At 37.4% G+C, this 24,987-nt stretch overlaps 1 protein-coding gene across 1 annotated transcript in view; it reads left to right on the top strand.

Annotated features, from left to right (window-relative positions):
- The window catches only part of ADAM2 (ADAM metallopeptidase domain 2), a 109,887-nt gene that overhangs the window by 77,553 nt on the left and 7,347 nt on the right, over positions 1–24,987 (top strand). The window contains exon 16 of the mRNA XM_061134911.1: positions 13,500–13,683. Coding sequence (XP_060990894.1) covers positions 13,500–13,683 — 184 coding nt within the window. The remainder of the gene's footprint in view (positions 1–13,499; positions 13,684–24,987) is intronic.

Raw genomic sequence — 24,987 nt, 5'->3', positions numbered from 1 at the left:
GTGTCTCACATCTATATACATTCATCTAATGGTGGGTACTTAGGTTGCCTCCATATCTTGCTTGTTAGTCTCTCGGTCAGGTCTGACTCTTGGCAATCCCACGGACTGCAGCCTGCCAGGCTCCCCTGTTCATGCAATTCTCCAGGCAAGAACACTGGAGTGGGTTGTCATTTCTTCTCCAGGGGATCTTTCCGACCCAGGGATCAAACCCAGGTCTTCTGCACTGCAGGCAGTTTCTTTACCATCTGAGCCACCAGGGAAGCCCATATCTTAGCTATTTTAAATAATGCTGCAATAAACATTGGGGTACCTATATCTCTTTGAAGTAGTGCTTTCCTTTTCTTCAGATAAATATCTAGGAGTGGAACTGTTGGACTGCATGGTAGTTCTGTTTTATTTTTTTGTTTTGTTTTGTTTTATGAAACTCCATACTGTTTTTCATTTAACTGTACCAATTCCCACTAAGAGTTTACTACAGTATCTTTTCTCTGCATCCTGACCAACCCGTGTTTTTATTGTCGTTGTCTTACCCCCTTTGGTCTCTTTAAAAATAGCCATTCTGACAGATGTGAGATAATACCTCATTGTGGTTTTGATTTGCATTTCCCTGATGATTAGTAATGTTTGGTCCCTTTTCATGTACCTGTTGGCTCTCTCTATGCCTTTGGGAAAATGCCTATTCAGGTCCTTGTTGTTTTTGTTGTTGTTGTTGTTTAGTTGCCAAGTCATGTCCAGCTCTCATAGACTGCAGCATGCCAGGCTCCTCTGTCTATTGGATTTCCCAGGCAGGAATATTGAAGTGGATGCCATTTCCTTCAAGAGATCTTCCCGACCCAGGGATAGAAACCATGTCTCCTGCATTGCAGATGCATTCCTTACAACTGAGCTACTAGGGGAGCCCTATTCAGGTCCTATGCCCATATTTTAATTGAATTGGTGGGTTTTTCTATTGAGTTCTTTTAAGTTCTTTATATATTTTGGATATTAACCCCTTTACAGATATCTTCTTTCACATTGCTTTGTGTTTTGACCATGGTTTCCTTTGCTATGTAAATTCTTTTTAGTTCAGTTGGGTCCCATTTGTTTCTTTGCTTCTGTTGCCTTTGCCTAAGAAGATAAAAAAATATACAAATTATTAAGGTGAATGTCAAAGAACATACTGCCTATGTTTTCTTTTTAAAAAAAAAACTTTTTATTTTATTATATTGGCATATAATTGATTAACAATCTTGTGATAATTTCAGGTGGACAGAAAAGGGACTCAGCCGTTCATATACATATATTAATTCTTCCCCTAACTCTCCTCCCATTCAGGCTTTCAATAGCATTAAGCAGATTTCTCTGTCCTATCCAGTAGAATCTTGTTGGTCATCCATTTAAAATATAACAGTGTGTTCATGTCCATCCCAAACATCTTAACTATCCCTTTCCCCCATTCTCTCAAGCTTGGCAACCATAAGTTCATTCTCTGAGTCCATAAGGCTCTAGTTTCTATATTAGTTTTCTGTCTGAATGACAGGTTCACTGATGAAAGTGGGTTGTTAAAGGGAACAACCTGGATGTGAGGGCGATCTGGTTGCGACATCTGTCACCCCATTGATCGCCAGGGTTGATTCGGCTGATCTGGCTGGCTAGGCGGGTGTCCCCTTCCTCCCTCACCGCTCCATGTGCGTCCCTCCCGAAGCTGCACGCTCGGTCGAAGAGGACGACCATCCCCGATAGAGGAGGACCGGTCTTCGGTCAAGGGTATACGAGTAGCTGCACTCCCCTGCTAGAACCTCCAAACAAGCTCTCAAGGTCCATTTGTAGGAGAACATAGGGTAGTCAAGCTTCCAAGAAAAAATAAATAAATAAATAAAGGGAACAACCTTCCCTCACTCCTATTGTGTTACTGTTTATTTCTCCCTTTAAGGTTGTTAGTGTTTGCTTTACATGTTGAGCTATTCCTGTATTGGGTGCATGTATATTTGCAATTATATCTTCTTTTTGGATGGATCCCTTGATCATTATGTAGTTTCCTTCTTTGTCTCTTATAACTGTCTTTGTCTTAAAGTCTATCGTGTGATATGCATATTTTTATGCCAGATTTCTTTTATTTCCCATTTGCATGGAATACCATTTTTCCATCCTGTCACTTTCAGTGTGTGTGTGTCCTTAGTTCTGATGCGGGTCTCTTGTAGACAGCTTACATATATGTCTTATCTTTGTATCCGCTCAGCCAGTCTATGTCTTTTTGTTGGTGCATGCAATCCATTTACATTTAAGGTAATTATCAATATATGTTCCTGCTGTTGTTCAGTCACCATGTCATGTCCAACTATCTGGGACTCCATGACTTGCAGCATCCCAGGCTTCCCTGTACTTCACTATCTCCCTGAGTTTGCTCACACTCATGTCCATTGCCTGGAAAATCCCATGGACAGAGGATACTTGTGGGTTACAGTCCATGGGGTTACAAAGAGTCAGGCAACTGAGCACACACATGCCAACACAGCCAGGGAAGTAGCAGCAACCTGTCTACAAGGGAAGGATTCAATCCAATGAGAAAAAATACAGTCCATTACCAAGACATTGTTTATGTCCATAAGATAGAGAAAGCTGAATAAAATCTATTTGCTGATCTACGAGTGGTACATTAGGCAGTTTAAAGTATCCGGTAGAAATGCAGACAGATTTTCCTGAATTGTGTTTCAGACATGTGGGACAAAGTAGGCACTCTTTGCATTAATGTTTCCATCAGTTCATAAAGTGGACCAATGATTCAATGCATGTCCAATAGTCAATAATGGAAATTTTAGAGCCTCTGGCAGTACTGAATTGCTATTTGGCTCAAACTGGGGTTTTCTCTTTTTATTGGGCCATCAGTTATTAGATTTCCAATATTGTTTTTCTTTTTTCTGAGGCAAAAATAACATTATTATTCCTTGTCATCCTTTTGTCTCCATTCCCCATACTTTATTAGCTTCCATCCCTACCTAAAGTAAAATTTCCACTATATTTGAGGTATATAGTGTCTTCCTTAGCATCTCTGTGGATAAGGCCAGCCAATATATTTTGACCTTTACTTGGGAAGGAAGGCAATACACCTGGACAGTATATGCCCCAGAGTTTTAACAAAAGTCCCCCTTACTCCCAAACCATAAAAGCTGATTTAGATGATATACAATTCCCTGAAGTCTACTTAATTACAATATATAGACAATTTACTTCTCTGCTCCCTAATGCAGGCCTATTCATAAGAAGACAGCATCCATCTGTTAAAACTTTTAGCCTTAAAGGGACACAAAGTCTCCAAAGAAAAATTGAGTTTGCTCAAACTCAGGTTTGATATTTGGAGCACCTGATCTCAGGACAAGGGCTACATTAGACCCAATACTCCAGATTAAGTGCCAGTTGTGAGGTTTTCTTAGACTACCTAGGTAATATTGAAATGAGAATTCCAAACTTCTCTCTTATGCCCAAGCTTTGTATATTTGACTAAAAATAACAAACCTTATCCTATTATTTAGGAAGATCAGGGTGACATAGCCTTTAAAGTCTAAGAGAAAACTGTAAATCTCCCTGCCCTTGAACCTCCCAATTATCAACTTTTCTTTCTTTTTTTTTTAATTTAAAAGGAAGGAAGTGTCCTTGGGATACTGACCCTAAAATCTAAAACCTAAAAAAATGGGAAACCATTGACTCATAGGATATCAATAGCCAACAGCTAGACCCTGTAACATGAGGATAACTCTTTTGCCTCAGAGCTACTACTGCCACTGTTCTTTTAGTCAAGGTCACCAAGACAAAGTCCTGGAATCCTTTTTACCATCTTTGTACCTCATAAAAGAAGTCCTTCTAAATTCTCATCACACTCAACATTCTCTGGCCAGTCATCGCACCTCCTATAAAATTGTCTTAATAATCACTTCTCATATAACTTTTTCTCACTGTAATAATCTTAAGTCTTAAAATAATACTTTTTTTCATTTATTTTTATTAGTTGGAGGCTAAAAAAAATACTACTTCTTTATTCTTTTGTTTTAATTCATTTAATTCATTCTTTATTCGTTCGTTTTAAAGTTTGTTAAAGCAGAACACAGCATACTAATAATAGAGTGTATATAAATTCCTGTTGAAGCTTTTATCATTTTCCTTAATTTTATTTAATTTTTTAATTTACATAGACTATAAATATTGAATATACAACTTAATAAATACTTCCATTTGCAGAAATGTTTCCTCCAATCTGGGCCCCATACAACCTATGTTCTTTTCTTAATGGTAATAGATAAATGTATTCTGTTCAAAAACTCCATATTAATGGAATGCTACAGTATGCTTTTTCTGTGTGTCATGATATGCCCAGGACAATTTTTTTGTGATTAAAATAAACTGCTCTTGTAATAGTATTTCAGTTTTTATTTCTGAGTAATTGTGAAAATCACTAAAATTATATACAAAATTATACATATATTTACAATTAATACAATATATAATTATATTATATATTTGTATATCATATTTATTGATGATCAATTATGTGGTGCATTTTTTTTGTTCATTTTTGGCTATCATGAATAAAGCTGCTGTAACTTTCAGTATCAGGTCTCTGTAGCAAATATATTTCCACTTATGTTGGAAAGATAGATACATACATGGGAATATAATTGCTGAGTCTTGTAATTTCATGTCAATATTTTTAAGAATTTACCAAATTGCTTTCCAAAGTGGCTGTGCAATTTTACATGCACACTAGCAGAGTCTAAGAATTCTATTTCCTCCATAATTTGTTACTACTTGGTAATGTCAGTCCTTTTTACTTTAGCCATTCTACTTCTAACTTACTTTTGTTTCCATTTGCATTTGTCCAACTGATATTTAGAGCATTTTCTAAGCCTTTTATGTTACTGTGTGTGTCTTTCTCTGTGAGGAATCTTAATTTTTTTCCAGTTTATTTGGAATGCTTTAGCCTTCTTATCTGGAGAAGGAAATGGCAACCCACTCCAGTATTCTTGCCTGGAGGATCCCAGCGACGGCGGAGCCTGGTGGGCTGCCGTCTATGGGGTCGCACAGAGTCGGACACGAAGCGGCAGCAGCAGCAGACTTCTTTTCACTGAATTTTACCTATGTATCTTTCTATTCTGACCTAACTGCAGATTCATGGGAACTTTCAGAAATAACCTAGAAAGAATACAGAGGACCCCTGTATACTTCAGCTGTTTTCCCCAAATGGTACCACCTCAGATGAATTATATATCATACCTGTAGTAAATATCCAAGCCAGGAAATTGACACTGGTAAATTCACAGACATTACTCCTCATATATCATGAGTTTCCCATTGAGTTATTTCTGATGTGTGTGTATGTGTATGTGTGTTTGAATTGCCATCTTGGCAATATTGCATTGAGAAGTGATAAACATAGAATGTCTGGGTTTATTTCAGTGTTATTTCCTTTTTCTCAATCAGGTTTTAGTTTTCAGTGTTCGAGTGTTGCATGTATTTTAAGTATACTGCTGAATGTTTTGCTTTTGAAAATATTGTGAACAGAACGGTTCTCTAAATTTTATTTTCTCATTGTTCACTGATAGTATCTAATAATAATAAAAATAACAATGCAAATCATATATTGATATTTTATATTGTGTGAACCTCATAAATTCTCTCTTTCTCTCTTTTTGTGTGTTTCTTAGTATTTCCATGTCCAGGATCATGTAATCTGCAAATGAAGTCTGAATTATCCTTTTCTAATTAGGATACCTTTAATTTGTTTCTGATTTTGTTTTTGGCTTGACTGTATACATATCTACCAAAATGTTGAACTATACATGGAGAAAGAAAGTTTTACTTATTACCAATTTTATGAGACAAATTTAGCCATTACCAGTAAGTTTATTGTTAGCTGTGGGTTTTTTTGTTAGTACCCTTTATTGGACTTGGAAATTCCCCCTATATTTTTACTTTTCTGAGAATTTTTAATCTTACATGGTGGTTGTATTTTTTCAGTGCTTTTCATACATTTTTATGAATCTATTTTCATTTTATGAATCTGTTTTTGATGCATTTTCCCATTGATATAATTTATTACATTAATTTGTTTTCAGATGAAAATCATGAACCATGTTCTTACTATTCACTCTGACAATGTCTGGCTTTTAATTGATTGTTTAGACCATTTCCATTAAAAGTGATTACTGATGTACTTGAACACATTAACTATCTTCAAATAACAGAGTAATAGTTCACATTCAAATGCTGTAATTATATACTCCTTCATGTGTAGTGAAGGTGTACTATAATAGTTTCCCAATTCCTCCATCGAGTCCCTTGTGAGGCTTCTTGTTACTTACTTTGCTTATACATATACAATAAATATCCAATACATTCTTCGTATTATTGCTTTGAGAAGATAGCTATCTTTTAGCTCAGTTAAGAATAAGATAAAATAAAAATTTAAAAAAAAAGAAACAAAATAATGAAAAAAATTTTTTTTAATTTTAAAAAAAGAAAGAATAAGAAAAATACACACATTTTTCTTTCAATTTTTTCATTTTCTGATGATGTCCCTTTTTTATGTAGATCAAAGTTTCTGACACAAATAATTTCTCTTCTGCATCAAGGACTTTTTAAAAAAATATTTCTTGCAAGTAAGATATGCTGGCAAAGAATTCTATCACGTTTTGTCTGAAAAATCTCTATTATTTGAAAGATACTTTTACTGAATAGAGAATTCTGAGTTAGATTTTTCTTTTCTTATAGCAGTCAAAAATTCCTTCCAAATCATCTAAACTGCATGATTTTTAAGTGAAAAGTCTGCTGTAATTCTTATCTTTGTTCCTCTAAATAAGGTGTGCCCCAAACTAGTTGCCTTCAAGAGTTTCTCATTGATTTTTATTTACTTTAGTTTGAATGAGATATATTTATAGATGGTTTTTATTTTGATATTTATCCTTCTTGGCATTTTCTAAGTTTATTGTGTTTGTGTTTTCATGTCTGTCAATAGTTTTGTGACGATCTTGTTCATTATTTTTTCAAGTTTTTTTCCTATTCTATTTCTTCTCCTTCTGCTGCTCTTATTACAAGTATGTTACACTTTCTTTAATTGTCTTATAGTTCTTGGATTTCTCTATTTTTTCTCCATTATTTTGTTTTATTGTGATTCAATTTGGGAGGTTTCTATCAATCTATCACTGAGTTCTCTTAAGTTTTCCTCTGTTGCTTAGATGGAGTTTTATTGATGAAAACGTCAGAGCCGTTTTTAAATTTTTGATAGATTTTTTATGCTTTTATTTTCTGTTTATAGTTTGTTCTTACAGTTTTCATATCTCTGTTGATATTGTTTCTCTGGTCTTTCATGTTGTTGACATTTGCCTTTTAAAACCTTTAAAATATTAACCAAAGCTATCTTAAATTTCATATCTAATAATTCCAAGATCTGTTCTATATTTGATTTGATTCTGATGCTTATTTTATCTCTTTAGACTACTCTTTTTTCTTGCCTTTTCACATAACTTATACTTTTTTGTGTTGAAAGTTGGTCATGTTATATAGGGTAGTAGGCACTGAAGCAAACAAGCTTTTAATATAGTTAATATATTGTTAATATTTTACATAATATTTAACATATATAGAATATATGTTAATATTTTTAGGAGATATATTGTGACTAATGTTTGTTACCAGAATCTTCATATTCCATTAGTGAAGTAATTTCTTTCTCTCTTCTTAAATTTGGAGCTTCCTTTCATCCCAGCCCTCAAAGGGAATATGTGTCTTAGAGCTCTCTCAGTTGTAATTTACTTCTATTTCTGCTGGAGACTTAATATGGTTTCACTGTGTTGGGGGTGGGGGGGAACCTTCTCTAGTTTTTATATAAGCCTTTCTTTTAATGAGTTTGTGTCGCAGGAGTATGGATTCCAGAAGTGCTTTTATTCGTCCTCCAGGTGTAGAGTGCCCCATCCCATGCCCCCATCCTCTAGTCCCTGTTCTACAGCTACAATCCCCAACCTATATTCTTAAGCCCTTTCTGTTATTGATCATGACTATACTTATTATTCATTTAGGTGAGTCAAGACTAGTGGAGTTGGCAAGAGTGGGATGAAAGTCTTTATACTTAGAGATTAAGCCTTCATTAGACACCTGGGTCTGGGAATTTCATAATGGTTACTCTTCACCTCCCCCTGCAAGTGCATATGGACATCTTTCACATATACTCCCCAAAAGAACCATATAGAGTTTCTGGAGAAAAGGCAAGTGAAAATATAACTGCATTACTCAAGAGCTTCACGTCCTCATGGTAGTCCACGCTCAGTCTCCAGCAATTTGTCAAAATTTGTATTTAAATATTATTAGTGGCTTACGTAGTTCAGTGGCATATGTTCCAGATAAGCAAATTACAAGTGCTATACTTGTTGTTTTTGCAGGTACTTAGATTTCCAGATCCATGTATGTGGTTTTCTCTGCAACCACAGTTCTCTGATGGGTCCAAGAAAAGTCACTGATTTCCGTTTACTCAGCATTTTCTTGTAATGACCGGTGGGGGCGGAAGCGTTCTTAAGTGAACAGTGCAAAGAAATTGAGGAAAACAATAGAATGGGAATGACTAGAGATCTCTTCAAGAAATTTAGAGATACCAATGGCACATTTCATGAAAAGATGGGCACAAAAAAGGACAGAAATTGTGTGGGCCTAACAGAAGCAGAAGATATTAAGAAGAGGTGTCAAGAATACACAGAAGAACTATACAAAAAGACCTTAATGACCCAATTACCACAATGGTGTAGTTATTCACCTAGAGTCAGACATCCGTGAGTGTGAAGTCAAGTGAGGCTTAGGGAGTATTACTACGAACAAAGCTAGTGGAGGTAATGGAATTCCAGCTGAGCTATTTCAAATCCTAAAAGATGATGCTGTGAAAGTGCTGTGCTCAGTATGCCAGCAAATTTGGAAAACTCAGCAGTGGCCACAGGACTGGAAAAGGTCAGTTTTCATTCCAATTCCAAAGAAGGGCAATGCCAAAGACTGTTCAAACTGCCACACAACTGGTCTCATTTCACATGCTAACAAGGTAATGTTCAAAATCATTCAAGCTAGACTTCAACAGTACAGTGCTCTATACTTTGAATCCCATGCCTCTTGAGGTAGCCTTAGAAAATGGCCTCAAAATAGTTGTTAACCTTCTGAACTCAAACTAGTTTAACACCACCCATATCACTTTGCCAACAAGGGTCCACAGACTGAAAGCTATGGTTTTTCCAGTAGTCATGTATGCATGTCAGAGTTGGACCATAAAGAATGCTGAGTGCTAAAAAATTGGTACTTTTGAACTGTGGTGTTGGAGAAGATTCTTTAGAGTCCCTTGGACAGCAAGGAAATCAAACCAACTAGTCCTGAAAAAAATCAACCCTGAATATTCATTGGAAGGACTGATGCTGAAGCTCCAATACTTTGGTCACCTGATGTGAAGAGCCAACACATTTGAAAAGACCCTGATGCCAGATAATCATGATGATGTGATCATTCACCTAGAGCCAGACATCCTGGAATGTGAAGTCAATGTGCCTTAGGAAGTATCACGACGAACAAAACTAGTGAAGGTGATAGAATTCCAGTTGAGCTATTTCAAATCCTAAAAGATGATGCTGTGAAAGTGCTGCACTCAATATGCCAGCAAATTTGGAAAACTCCGCGATGGCCACAGCACTGGAAAAGGTCAGTTTTCATTCCAATCCCAAAGAAAGGCAATGCCAAAGAATGCTCAAACTACTGCACAATTGCACTCATCTCACACGCTAGTAAAGTAATGCACAACATTCTCCAAGCCAGGCTTCAGCAATACATGAACTGTGAACTTCCAGATGTTCTAACTGGTTTTAGAAAAGGCAGAGGAACCAGAGATCAAATTGCCAACATTTGCTGGATCATCAAAAAAGTAAGAGTTCCAGAAAAACATCTATTTCTGCTTTATTGACTATGCCAAAGCCTTCGACTGTGTGGATCACTATAAACTGTGGAAAATTCTGAAAGAGATAGGAATACCAGACCACCTGACCTGCCTCTTGAAAACCTGTATGCAGGTCAGGAAGCAACACTTAGAACTGGACATGGAACAAAAGACTGGTTCCAAATAGGAAAAGGAGTATGTCAAGGCTGTATATTGTCACCCTGCTTACTTAACTTATATGCAGAGTACATCATGAGAAACGCTGGGCTGGAGGAAGCACAAGCTGGAATCAAGATTACTGGGAGAAATATCAATAACCTCAGATATTCAGATGATACCACCCTTATGGCAGAAAGTGAAGAAGAACTAAAGAGCCTCTTGATGAAAGTGAAAGAGGAGAGTGAAAAACTTGGCTTAAAGCTCAACATTCAGAAAACTGAGATCATGGCATCCAGTCCCATCACTTCATGGCCAATAGATGGGGAAACAGTGGAAACAGTGGCTGACTTTATTTTTCTGGGCTCCAAAATCACTGCAGATGGTGTTTGCAGCAAGGAAATTAAAAGACACTCTTTGGAAGGAAAGTTATGACCAACCTAGATAGCATGTTAAAAAACAGAGACAAAAAAAAAAAAAAAGCAGAGACATTACTTTGTCAACAAAGGTCCATCTAGTCAAGGCTTTGGTTTTACCAGTAGTCATGTATGGACATGAAAGTTGGACTATAAAGAAAACTGAGCGCCAAAAAATTGATGCTTTTTAACTGTGGTGTTGGAGAAGACTCTTACGAGTCCATTGGACTGCAAGGAGATCCAACCAGTCCATCCTAAAGGAGATCAGTCCTGGGTGTTCATTGGAAGGACTGATGTTGAAGCCAAACTCCAATCCTTTGGCCGCCTGATGTGAAGAGATGACTCATTTGAAAAGACCCTGATGTTGGGAAAGATTCAAGGCAGGAGGAGAAGGGGATGACAGAGGATGAGATGGTTGGATGGCATCACTGACTCAATGGATATGAGTTTCGGTAAACTCCTTGAATTGGTGATGGACAGGGAGGCCTGGTGTGCTGCGGTTCATGGGGTCACAAAGAGTCGGACACAACTGAGCAACTGAACTGAGCTAGAACTGATGCCAGGAAAGATTGAAGGCAAGAGGAGAAGGGGACAACAGAGGATGAGATGGTTGGATGGCATCACCCCTTCAATGGGCATGAGTTTAAGCAAACTCCAGGAAATAGTGAAGAACAGGGAAGCCTGGTGTGCTGCAGTCCATGGGGATGCAAAGAATCACACATGACTGAGCGACTGAAGAACAACAACTTTGTGTAGAAGCTCATAAATAATTTGTAACAGACTTAATAATACTTAAAATACTTAACTAAAATGTAATCAATCCACTTTAATGGGATAACTTATGTACTTTGTGATAACTTTATAAAAGTGCAAAAGTCACTAGAATCCAAAGTCACTTAAAAGGGATTCCAGTTCCTAGAAACTAGTGACATACTTTCTCTTTCCTTAGATTTGCCTTTTCTGGAGATCTTATATTAGAAAAATTACATACTATGTGGTCTTTTTACTTGGTTTATTTTACTTATTTTTTTAGTTTCATCCATTTTGTAGCCTATAACACTAGTTTGTAGCTTCTTATTACTGGATAATACTATATCCTAAAATTATGTGCCAGCTAATGGGCATTTAGAATGTTTCTAATAGTTTTGGGTCATTATAAACAATGCTGCTATGGATGTCTCTATTATACAGAGAATGGATAAACAACAACATCCTACTGTTAGCACAAAGAACTATATTCAATATTCTATTGTAAGCCATAATGGAAAAGAATATTTAAAAAACTATATATATATATATATATATGTATGTATGTATGTATGTATAACTGAATCACTTTGCTATACAGTAGTAATTAACAGAACATTACAAATCAAGTATACTTCAAGTAAAAAAATTAAGAACAATGGTGCTTTCAACATTTTTATGCAGTATTTTGTTTTCTTTGTAAAGGCATGTATTTTTTCTCTTGAAATATAACAAGTGATGAAGGTCTTTATATAAAGTCTTTATGTAAACACATATTTTTAAATTTCCCATGGATGCACACTTAGAAGTGGAGTTGCTGAGTCATATGGCAAGTTCAGGGCTTTCCTGGTGGCTCAGATGGTAAAGAATCTGTCTGCAATGCAGGACACCGACATTCAATCCCTGGGTTGGAAAGATCCCCTGGAGAAGGGAACGGCAACTCAAACCAGTATTCTTGCCTGAAGAATTCTATAAGCAGAGGAGCCTGGCAGTCTACAGTCCATGGGGTCGCAAAAGAATCAGACATGACTGAGTAACTTTCACTTACATGGCAATTTAAACATTTTAAGCAGTTGCCCACATAATCTCCAAAGTTACCGTACCATTTTACATTTCCAACAAAAGTATATCAGAGTTATAGCTTCTCCGCATCCGCAGCATTTGGTATTGTCATGACTTTTTGTTGCCTTGTTTATGTGTCATTCTAAAGAGGTATCTTACTGTCTAATTTGCATTTACCTACTGATTTATGAAATGACCACTCTTTCATGTGATTATTAATGCTTTTTTTTTAATTTTGGGGTTGCCTTCCCTAAGGCTCAGCAGTAAAGAATCTGCCTGCCAATGCAGAAGATGCAGGAGATGCTGGTTCGATCCCTGGGTCAGGAAAATCCCCTGGAGAAGGAAATGGCAACCCATTCCAGTATCCTTACCTGGAAAAATTCCATGGACAGAGGAGCCTGACAGGCATAGAGTCAGACACAACTGTGCGCACGCATGCGCACACACACACACACACACTTGATTTTCTGGTTATTTTTGTGGTTTAGACACTATCATCATGATATATCTTAGTGATCCAACATTAATATTTATTCCATATACTGCTACTTAAGTGTATGCCTTAATGTCTTGTCAGTTTGGGATCCATGATGTGGAGAATATGTATTATGTTTGAAAAATAGAAAAGGAAATGTAATTAGATTAGTAATTTTTAAAATTTTACTAATTTTTAGATAGAATAAGCTCAGAATCATGTTTAAGAACAACAGCCAAAAAATGATAATAATAAAGAATTGTTAAAAAGTGATCAGACTAAATAGGAAGTGGGGCTTCTGTGGTAGCTCATCTCGTAAAGAATCCACCTGCAATGCAGGAGAGCTGGGTTTGATTCCTGAGTCAGGGAGATCCCCTGGAGAAGGGCTAGGCTACCTACTCCAGGATTCATGGGCTTCCCTAGTGGCTCAGACAGTAAATAATCCACCTGCAATGTGGGAGATCTGAGCTCGGTTCCTGGATTGGGAAGATTCCCTGAAGGAGGGCATGGGTAACCCACTCCAGTATTCTTGCCTGGAGAATCCCATGAACAGAGGAGCCTGGCGGGCTACAGTCCATAGGGTCACAAGAGTCGGACCCAACTTAGCACAATCTTTCTTTCTCTTAATGCTTTATTTAAATCTTTTTCCTTTAGAAATGATAGTCTAATATTTCTCTGTATTGAAAACTAATGATTTTTATTTGTTGCTAAACTATAGGAATGTGAAATGTGGAAAATTACTATGTACATATGACAAATCACAAGTCTTTACTATTCCAAACGCCTCTGTTTTGTATTCCAATGTAAATGGAAATCTCTGCGTTGGACTGGATTATGCTTATGGTGATGAAAATTCAGCAAAGATGTGGATAAAAGATGGAACTGTTTGTGGTGAAAGAAAGGTATGTGGTCTTTTATTACCAGGTAATATACTAATTTCAAATTTTAAATGCATACGTGGTATTTTTATCAAGTTAAATGTGTATTTAATTTCAAAAAAGATAAGAAAATGGAAAGTTTTGCAAATGAGAGAAATTTTAAAATAAAAAACATAACCTGCTATTTACTATTTTTTCACATATGTTAACTGAATTGAGAATCATACTGTTCATTGAAAGTTTTATTATTTCATGTATTTTAATGTCATGAATTATATTTTTTTGTTTTATAAATTTATTTATTTGGATATATGACAAAACCCACTACAATATTGTAAAGTAATTAGCCTCCAACTAATAAAAATGAATGAAAAAACAAATATTGTAAAGTAATGTCATGAATTATATTTTTATATAATTACTTAAAAATAACGATTATAGTAAAAAAAACCATTAATGAAACATATGCTCATTTTAGTGATGAAAATAATAAAGGATTCACAGAGTAAAGGAAAGATCAATCAAAGGGACAAAAATCTGAAATACAACTACTCTCCATTTTCTATAATAAACCTTCCATTAATTCGTTTAAATGGAAATAATTGACTTACAATATTGTGTTAGTTCCCAGTGTACATTATAGTGATTCAGTATTTTGCAGATGATAGTCCATTATAAGTTATTACAAAATAATGAGTATAAGTCCCTGTGCTACGCAGTATATCTTTGTTGCCTATCTACATTATAAATAGCACCTTGTATACTATAAAATTTGTACTATACTATACAATTTATCATACTACTAATTTGTCCCTCCCCACTAGGACCTCCCCTGTGGAGAGTTCTGTTTCAATTTTGCATATACATTCATTTGTACCCTTTTTAAGGTTCCACATATAAGTGATATCATATAGTATTTGACTTCCTCCATCTGACTCATTTCACTAAGCATAACATTCTTTAAGCTCATCCACACTACTGACAACGACACTGTTTCCTTCTTTTTATGCCTGAGTAATAGTCCACACTTATATCTCTCTTTTTTTTTTTTTTTTTTTTTCATTTCTTTATATTAGTTGGAGACTAATTACAATATTGTAGTGGTTTTTGCCACACATTGATATGAATCAGTCATGGGTTTAAATGTGTTCCCTATCCTGAACCCCCCTCCCACCTCCCTCTCCATCCCATCCCTCTGGGTCATCCTAGTGCACCAGTCCTGAGCACTTGTCTCATGCATCAAACCTGGACTGGCGATCTGTTTCACACTTGATAATATACATGTTTCAATGCTATTCTCACAGATCATCCCACCCTCACCTTCTCCGACAGAGTCCAAAAGTCTGTTCTGTACATCTGTGTCTGTTTTGCTCTCTTGCATATAGGGTTATCGTTACCATCTTTCTAAATTCCATATATATGCGTTACTATACTGTATTGGTGTTTTTCTTTCTGGCTTACTTCACTCTGTATAATGGGCTCCAGTTTCATCCATCTCATTAGAACTGATTCAAATGTATCCAATGGCTGAGTAATATTCCATTGTGTATATGTACCACAGCTTTCTTATCCATCCATCTGCTGATGGGCGTCTAGGCTGCTTCCATATCCTGGCTATTGTAAACAGTGCTACGATGAATATTGGGGTAAACATGTCTGTTTCAGTTCTGGTTTCCTCAGTGTGTATGCCCAGGAGTGGGATTGCTGGGTCATATGGCAGTTCTACTTCCAGTTTTTTAAGGAATCGCCACACTGTTCTCCATAGTGGCTGTATTAGTTTGCACTCTCACCAACAGTGTAAGAGGGTTCCCTTTTCTCCACAACCTCTCCAGCATTTATTGCTTGTAGACTTTTGGATAGCAGCCATTCTGACTGGCATGAAACGGTACCTCATTGTGGTTTTGATTTGCATTTCTCTAATAATGAGTGATGTTGAGCATCTTTTCATGTGTTTGTTAGCCATCTGTAAGTCATCTTTGGAGAAACGTCTGTTTAGTTCTTTGGCCCGTTTTTTGATTGGGTCATTTATTTCTCTGGAATTGAGCTGCAGGAGTTGCTTGTATATTTTTGAGATTAATTCTTTGTCTGTTTGCTCTGTTTGCTATTCTTTTCTCTCATTCTGAAGGTTGTGTTTTCACCTTGCTTATAGTTTCCTTTGTAGTGCAAAAGCTTTTAAGTTTAATTAGGTCCCACTTGTTTATTTTTGCTTTTATTTCCAATATTCTGGGAGGTGGGTCATAGAGGATCTTGCTGTGATTTATGTCAGAGAGTGTTTTGCCTATGTTCTCTTCTAGGAGTTTTATAGTTTCTGGTCTTACATTTAGATCCTTAATCTGTTTTCAGTTTATTTTTGTGTATGGTGTTAGAAAGTGTTCTAGTTTCATTCTTTTACAAGTGCTTAACCAGTTGTCCCAGCACCACTTGTTAAAGAGGTTTTATATTCTTTTCTCCATTATATATTCTTGCCTCGTTTGTCAAAGATAAGGTGTCCATAGGTACGTGGATTTATCTCTGGGGTTTCTATTTTGTTCCATTGATCTATATTTCTGTCTTTGTGCCAGTACCATACTGTCTTGATGACTGTGGCTTTGTAGTAGAGCCTGAAGTCGGGCAGGTTGATTCCACCAGTTCCATTCTTCTTTCTCAAGATTGCTTTGGCTATTCGAGGTTTTCTGTGTTTCCATACAAATTGTGAAATTATTTGTTCTAGTTCTGTGAAAAATACTGTTGGTAGCTTGAAAGGGATTGCATTGAATCTATAGATTAGTTTGGATAGTATACTCATTTCACAACATTGATTCTTCCAATCCATGAACACGGTATATTTCTCCATCTATTTGTGCCCTCTTTGATTTCTTTCATCAGTGTTTTATAGTTTTCTATGTATAGGTCTTTTGTTTCTCTAGGTAGATATATTTCTAAGTACTTTATTCTTTTCGTTGCAATGGTGAATGGTATTGTTTCCTTAATTTCTCTTTCTGTTTTCTCATTGTCAGTGTATAGGAATGCAAGGGATTTCTGTGTGTTAATCTTATAGCCTGCAACTTTACTATATTCATTGATTAGCTCTAGTAATTTTCTGTTAGAGTCTTTAGGGTTTTCTATGTAGAGGATCATGTCATCTGCAAACAGTGAGAGTTTCACTTCTTCTTTTCCTATCTGGATTCCTTTTACTTCTTTTTCTGCTCTGATTGCTGTGGCCAAAACTTCCAAAATTATGTTGAACAGTAGTGGTAAGAGTGGGCACCCTTGCCTTGTTCCTGACTTTAGGGGAAATGCTTTCAATTTTTCACCATTGAGGATAATGTTTGCTGTGGGTTTGTCATATATAGCTTTTATTATGTCTATTCCTGCTTTATGGAGAATTTTTATCATAAATGAATGCTGAATTATGTCAAAGGCTTTTTCTGCATCTATTGAGATAATCATATGTTTTTTATCTTTCAATTTGTTAATGTGGTGTATTACATTGATTGATTTGCAGATATTAAAGAATCTTTGCATTCCTGGGATAAAGCCAATTTGGTCATGATGTATGATCTTTTTAATATGTTGTTGGATTCTGTTTGCTAGAATTTTGTTAAGGATTTTTGCATCTATGTTCATCAGTGATATTGGCCTGTAGTTTTCTTTTTTTGTGGCAACTTTGTCTGGTTTTGCTATTAAGGTGATGGTGGCCTCATAGAATGAGTTTGGAAGTTTGCCTTCTTCTGCAACTTTCTGGAAGAGTTTGAGTAACATAGGTGTTAGCTCTTCTCTAAATTTTTGGTAGAACTCAGGTGTGAAGCCGTCTGATCCTGGGCTTTTGCTTGCTGTAAGATTTCTGATTACAGTTTTGATTTCCATGCTTGTGATGGGTTTGTTAAGATTTTCTATTTCTTCCTGGTTCAGTTTTGGAAAGTTATACTTTTCTAAGAATTTGTCCATTTCTTCCAAGTTGTCCATTTTACTGGCATAGAGCTGCTGGTAGTATTCTCTTATGATCCTTTGTATTTCTGTGTTGTCTGTTGTGATCTCTTCATTTCATTTCTAATTTTGTTGATTTGATTCTTCTCCCTTTGTTTCTTGATGAGTCTGGCTAACGATTTGTCCATTTTATTTATCCTTTCAAAAAACTAACTTTTAGCTTTGTTGATTTTTGCTATGGTCTCTTTTGTTTCTTTTGCATTTATTTCTGCCATAAGTTTTAAGATTTCTTTCCTTCTGCTAACCCTGGGGTTCTTCATTTCTTCCTTCTCTAGTTGCTTTAGGTGAGAGTTATTTATTTGACTTTTTTCTTGTTCCTTGAGGTAAGCCTGTATTGCTATGAACCTTCCCCTTAGCACTGCTTTTATAGTGTCCCATAGGTTTTGGGTTGTTGTGTTTTCATTTTCATTTGTTTCTATGTATATTTTGATTTCTTTTTTGATTTCTTCTATGATTTGTTGGTTATTCAGAAGCATGTTATTTAGCCTCCATATGTTGGAATTTTTAATAGCTTTTTTCCTGTAATTGAGATCTAATCTTACTGCATTGTGGTCAGAAAAGATGCTTGGAATGATTTCAATTTTTTTGAATATCCCAAGGCTGGATTTATGGCCTAGGATGTAATCTATTCTGGAGAAGGTTCCGTGTGCACTTGAGAAAAAGGTGAAATTGATTGGTTTGGGGTGAAATGTCCTATAGATATCAATTAGGTCTAGCTGGTCCATTGTGTCATTTAAAGTTTGTGTTTCCTTGTTAATTTTCTGTTTAGTTGATCTATCCATAGGTGTGACTGGGGTATTAAAGTCTCCCACTATTATTTGTTATTGTTAATTTCCCCTTTCATACTTGTTAGCATTTGCCTTACATATTGCGGTGCTCCTATGTTGGGTGCATATATATTTATGATTATTATATCTCCTTCATGGATTGATCCTTTGATCATTATGTAGTGTCCATCTTTGTCTCTTTTCATGGCCTTTATTTTAAAGTCTATTTTATCTGATATGAGTATTGCTACTCCTGCTTTCTTTTGGTCTCCATTTGCATGAAATTTTTTTTCCAGCCCTTCACTTTCAATCTGTATGTGTCCCTTGTTTTGAAGTGGGTCTCTTGTAGACAGCATATTTAGGGGTCTTATTTTTTTATCCATTTAGCCAGTCTTTGTCTTTTGGTTGGGTCATTCAACCCATTTACATTTAAGGTAATTACTGATAGGTATGGTCCCGTTGTCATTTACTTTGTTGTTTTGGGTTTGAGTTTATACACCCTTTCTGTGTTTCCTGTCTAGAGAAGATCCTTTAGCATTTGTTGGAGAGCTGGTTTGGTGGTGCTGAATTCTCTCAGCTTTTGCTTATCTGTAAAGCTTTTTAATTCTCCTTCATGTCTGAATGAGATCCTTGCTGGGTACAGTATTCTGGCTTGTAGGTTATTCTCTTTCATTACTTTAAGTATGTCCTGCCATTCCCTTCTGGCCTGAAGAGTTTCTATTGAAAGATCAGCTGTTATCCTCATGGGAATCCCCTTGTGTGTTATTTGTTGTTTTTCCCTTGCTGCCTTTAATATTTGTTCTTTGTGATCTTTGTTAATTTGATTAATATGTGTCTTGGGGTGTTTTGCCTTGGGTTTATCCTGTTTGGGACTCTCTGGGTTTCTTGGACTTGTGTGACTATTTCCTTCCCTATTTTAGGGAAGTTTTCAACTATTATCTCCTAGAGTATTTTCTCATGGCCTTTCCTGTTGTCGTCTTCTGGGACTCCTATGATTCAAATGTTGGGGTGTTTCACATTGTTCCAGAGGTCCCTGAGGGTGTACTCATTTCTTCTGATTCTTTTTTTCTTTTTTCCTCTCTGCTTCATTTATTTCCACCATTCTATCTTCTACCTCACTTATCCTATCTTCTGCTTCTGTTATTCTATTGTTGATTCCCTCCAGAGTGTGTTTGATCTCATTTATTGCATTATTCACTATTAATTGACTCTTTTTTATTTCTTCTAGGTCCTTATTAAACATTTCTTGCATCTTCTCAATCCTTGTCTCCAGGCTATTCATCTGTAACTCCATTTTGTTTTCAAGATTTTGGATCATTTTTATTATCATTATTCTAAATGCTTTTTCATGTAGATTCCCTATCTCCTCCTCTTTTGTTTGGTTTGGTGGGCATTTTTCATGCTCCTTTACCTGCTGAGTATTTCTCTGCATTTTCGTCTCATTTAGATTGCTGTGTTTGGGGTGGCCTTTCTGTATTCTAGTATTTTGTGGTTCCTTTTTATTGTGGAGGCTCCTCCCAGTGGGTGAGGTTGGACGATTGTCAAGGTTTCCTGGTTAGGGAAGCTTGCGTTGGTGTTCTGGTGGGTGGAGCTGGATTTCTTCTCTCTGGAGTGCAATGGAGTTTCCAGTAGTGAGTTTTGAGATGTCTATGGGTTTGGTGTGACTTTGGGCAGCCTGTATATTGATGCTCAGGGATATGTTCCTGTGTTGCTGGAGAATTTGTGTGGTATGTCTTGCTCTGCAACTTATTGGCTGTTGGGTGGTGGTTGGTTTCAGTGTAGGTATGGAGGCTTTTGGATGATCTCTTATTAATTAATGTACCCTGTAGTCAGGAGTTCTCTGGTGTTCTCAGGTTTTGGGCTTAAGTCTCCTGCCTCTGGTTTTCAGTCTTATTCTTCCAGTAGCCTCAAGACTTCTCCATCCATACAGCACTGATAATAAAACTTCTAGGTTAATGGTGAAAAGATCTCCACAGTGAGGGACACTCAGAGAGGTTCACAGAGTTACATGAAGAAGAGAAGAGGGAGGAAGGAGATAGAGGTGAGCAGGAGAAAAAGGGGAAATCAAGAGTATAGAGACAGATCTAGACAGTACTCTGTTCCCTAAGTGCTCTCCGCAGCCCAGAACACCCACAGAGGTTCACAGATCTGGGTTGAGAAGAGAAGAGGGAGGGAGGAAATAGAGGTGACCTGGGGGAGAAATAGGAGAGTCAAAAGGGGGAGAGAGTAATCAAGCTAGTAATCACAGTCCTGAGTAAAAATGGGTACTGAAGATTGGATTCTTAAATCTACAAAATTGATATCAAATACTAAAAAACAAAGATTAAAAATCTAAAGTAGAGGTTAGACTCTTAAAAATACGATATTATAAAATAAACACAAAAAGTACAAGAAATATATATGAAGTTCACTTTAAAAATAGGGTCCCTTTTTTTTTTTGCAAGGTTATAGTGGGTTATAAAAATGAAAATTAAAGGAGTAATAGAGGACTTAAAAAAAGAAGAAAAAATTTTTAATTAAAAAAATAGTAAAAATATATCTAGGAATTTCTCTGGAGCTGTTGTGGGCAGTGTGGGTTCAGTTCAGTTTCAGATAGTTCCTTGTTCCAGCTTATACTTTCCAATATCTATAGGCCCCTTCCAGTGTAGTCGGTGTTAACTACAGGGATTTTATTCTGTTGCACCTGTCACTTCTGAAGCCGTTCCCTTTGTTTGTTTGGCTTCTGTTTGCAGGTCTCTTCAGTGTCTAACTTCCGCCCTGACACAGGCCGGCGGAGGTGGTCTCTTGTTTAGGTTTCTTGTTCAGTGGTGCTGCGGGGAGGGAGGGGCGCTGCAGACCAATGTCACTGGCGTGTGTGGGGAGTGCTCGCAGTGTTCCGGCCACACTGGGTTTGCCCCCGCTCACGGCGTGTGTGCTTTCCCCGTCTACACTGCTCAGGCTTCAGGTTGCTCTACAGGGAGCGGGCCCTGCGTTATGTGCACTTCCCAGGCCCAAGCCGCTCAAGATCAGGTTCTCGGGTACTCCACAAAGGCGCAGACTCGGTTGGGCCTGCGTTTTGTGCCGTTTCCCGGTCCGAGCAGCTCAGGCAACCAGGTGCTTGATGAGCACACTCTCTTCAGGTGCAGCGCGACTTCTCCCCTCCCCGTCCCTGCCCCAGTTTCTGGGCGCGCCCAGTCCAGTGCCCCTTGTGTCTGTTCTGGGGGGCTGATCTCTGGCTGCAGCCCTCCCTGGGGATGTCAACCATCCAGAATCTCAGGAACTCTTTGGTTAGAAACTGGAAGCCTGTTTGCAGTTTGGTAGGGGATGCCCTCTCCAGGGCCGAGTTTGCCCCTTTCTGGCTCTGGCTGGTGCCCGCCTCCCCTGCCTCCAGCGGGAGATGTACCGGTCCACAGCGGGCTAGCTCTTCTCTGGTATTGCTCAGTCCTTTGTTCCATGAAGAGGCCGGCAGTGCCTTAGGTTAGGGCTTTTCTCAGGTTAATTCTCTCTCTCTCTCTTGCTATCCCACAGGTTAGGTTGCTATCTCACGTTAGCTCCCTCAGATTGCCCTCAGGGCATTCCGGCCCTGTCCTTAGCCTAAGCAACGCCGCCTCCTCTCTGTTCAGCCCCCACTTGCTGGTGGACGCGAGGGTCTGGAGTACTTTTGTGCTGGGAGTTGCCTTTAGGCACGTCATCTGTAGGTTTTATTTATTTATTTTTCCTCCCGGCTAGGTTGCCCTCCAAGATTCAAAAACTTCCCCCGGACTGGTCAGAGGGTTTCCTGGTGTTTGGAAATTTCCTCTACTAAGACTCCCTTCCCAGGATGAATCTCCATCGCTAACTCTTTTGTCTCTCTTTTTATCTTTTATATTTTGTCCTACTTCCTTTTGAAGACAATGGGCTGCTTTTCTGGGTGCCTGATGTCCTCTGCCAGCGTTCAGAAGTTGTTTTGTGGAGTTTGCTCAGCGTTCAAATGTTCTTTCGGTGAATTTGTGGGGGAGAAAGTGGTCTCCCCATCCTATTCCTCTGCCATCTTAGCTCCCTTCCTCCACACTCATATTTCTAAATATTACATATTGTTTATAAATATTCCTTTATTTGTAAATATATTTACATAGATTTATATTTTTAAAATCACATTTATAATCCAGTAGTCTGTTGATAGGCACTTAAGTTGCTTCTGAGTCTTGGATTTTATAAATAATGCTGCTATGAACATTGAGGAATATATATTTTTTTAATTAATGTCTTTTGATTTTCCAGATGTATACCCAGGAGTAGGATTGCTAGGTTGTATGGTAGTTCTAGTTTTACTTTTTTAAGGAAATTCCATAGTGTTTCCCATAGTAGCTGTACAAATTTATATTGCCAGCAAAAGTATACAAGGGTTCCTTTTTCTCCACATCTTTCCTAACATTTGTTATTTGTAGAGATTTTGATGAAACTCATTCGAACAGGTGTGAGGTTATACCTCATTGTAGTTTTGATTTGTATCTCTCTAATAATGAGAAATGTTGAAGATCTTTTCATAGGCTTGTGGGCCAACTTTATATTTTATGTGGAAATATGTGTATTTGGTCTTCTGTTTTTGTCCTTATTTTTGTTTTGCTATTGAGTTGAATAAGCTATTTATATATTTTGGGTGGGCTTCCCTGGTGTCTCAGTGGTAAAGACTCTGTCTGCCAATGCAGGAGACATGGGTTTGATTCCTGGGCTGCAAAGATCCCTTGGAGAAGGAAATGGCAACCCACCCCAGTATTCTTGCCTGAAAAACCCCATGGACAGAGGAGCATGGCAAGCTACAGTCCACGGGATCAAAAAAGAACCAGACATGACTTAGCTACTAAACAACAACAACAACAGTGTTTTGGATATTAGCATCCTGTTGGTCACATCATTAGCAAATATTTTTTCCCATTCCATAGGTGTCTTTTGCTTTGTTAATAATTTCCTTTGCTGTGCAAAAGTTTTTTAAGTTTAATTAGGTTTCATTTATGTTTTTTAGTGTTTTCTTTCTTTCTTTTTTTTTTTTTTTTTTTGGTCTTAGGATATTTATCCAAGAAAATATTACTACAATTTATGTCAGAGTATCCTGCCTATTTGGGCTTCCCCTGTGGCTCAACTGGTAAAGAATCCACCCGCAATGCAGGAGACCTGAGTTTAATCCCTGTGTTGGGAAGATCCCTTGGAGAAGGGAAAGGCCACCCTCACCAGTATTCTGGCCTGGAGAATCCTGCCTATGTTCTAAGAATTTTGTGGTTACAGGCCTTACATTTCAGCCTTTAAGCCATTTTGAGTTTATTTTTATAAATACTATGAGGGAACATTTTAATCTTATTGTTTTTTGTGTTGCTGTCCAGTTTCCCCAGTACCACTTGTGGGTAAGACTGTCTTATCTCCACTGTATAGTCTTTCCTCCTTTTTCTCCTCTTTTGATAGGATGTGATTTTTCTGTTGTCACTGTTGTTAAATATTGGACTTCTGAAAACACAGCCACTTCTCCCCAAGTTTACAGCCTGGCTCCGTGCTCATGTAGTCCTTTTATAATTTCTTGGGTGCTCTGAGCCTTGAGAGTAGCCTGAGGAGAAAATTTGTGGTCTCTGAGGGTTTTGTGAATATGCATCTTTCCTGTGAATATGCATGTCTTTGTGGCTTTTCTCATTCCCTGTATACATGGACATTTAAGATGTTTTATTTTTCCAAATAGTCTCACCACGGTTGCCTTGGAGCCTTATATTGTCTACAGTATGTCTCCATTCATTCTCTGCCCGCCCCCCGTGTCTGCAAGTCTTAGTTTTCCTGAACAGTGTCCCGCTGAGATTTGAGTAAAGTGGAACAGAAAGCAGTCTTTAAGCAGTTCCCAGACAGATGAGAATATGAAAAATAAAATATCCTCTGGAAACTCAGCTACTCCCTTCTCTAAACCTAGACTGTGCCATGCCCCAGAGGTAGTGGGACAGGGTGAACAAAATGCTACAAAGTTTTCTAATGTTTTGGTGTGACTATTTGTTTGTTTAGTCATTTGCTTAGTTGTTGTAGACCTCTGACTACTTCCAGAGCTCCTATGTGTTACTTTAGCCAGTTCTTCTTCCCCTCCCCCTCTTCCCTTTCCTCCCCTTCCTCCTCCTCCTTCTTCATCTTCCTCTAACATCTCTAGGGGAGAACAACACTTGGGGTGCCCAGTGTACCATTTTGCTGATGTCACCCTCCAGATTAATTTTTCAGGATTTAGTAAAATTTGTTTTTAATTCTGGCACTGGTGTATGGTGCATATAATCACTTAAATCCTACATCCTTTGCCACTGATGACCACAGCGGGAATCGCTGGCTTCAGGTTTGGGTTACTTTTGTGAAATCATATTATCTCACATTTTCTGTGCAAAAATGATTTTCATTTTATCTCAAGTGCACAGTATTACTTGATATTACAAGTAAAATTAAGTCTCAAAAAATAATATTTCTATAATTTGGGGCTTTATGTTTAGCTTTCTTATCTCATCAGTTTTACCACAACCAAGAAACTTAGACATACCAGAACCCTGGTGTCATTGCCTATCTCTTTTCATTCTTTGTATACAATTTATCACTAAACTTGGTGAATTAACTCTATCTCAAATAC

The sequence above is a fragment of the Dama dama genome, chromosome 32, assembly GCF_033118175.1.
Source record: "Dama dama isolate Ldn47 chromosome 32, ASM3311817v1, whole genome shotgun sequence".
Taxonomy (NCBI): Eukaryota; Metazoa; Chordata; class Mammalia; order Artiodactyla; family Cervidae; genus Dama; species Dama dama.
The sequence above is the reverse complement of the archived record's forward strand: the minus strand, read 5'-3'. Positions and strand labels throughout refer to the sequence as shown.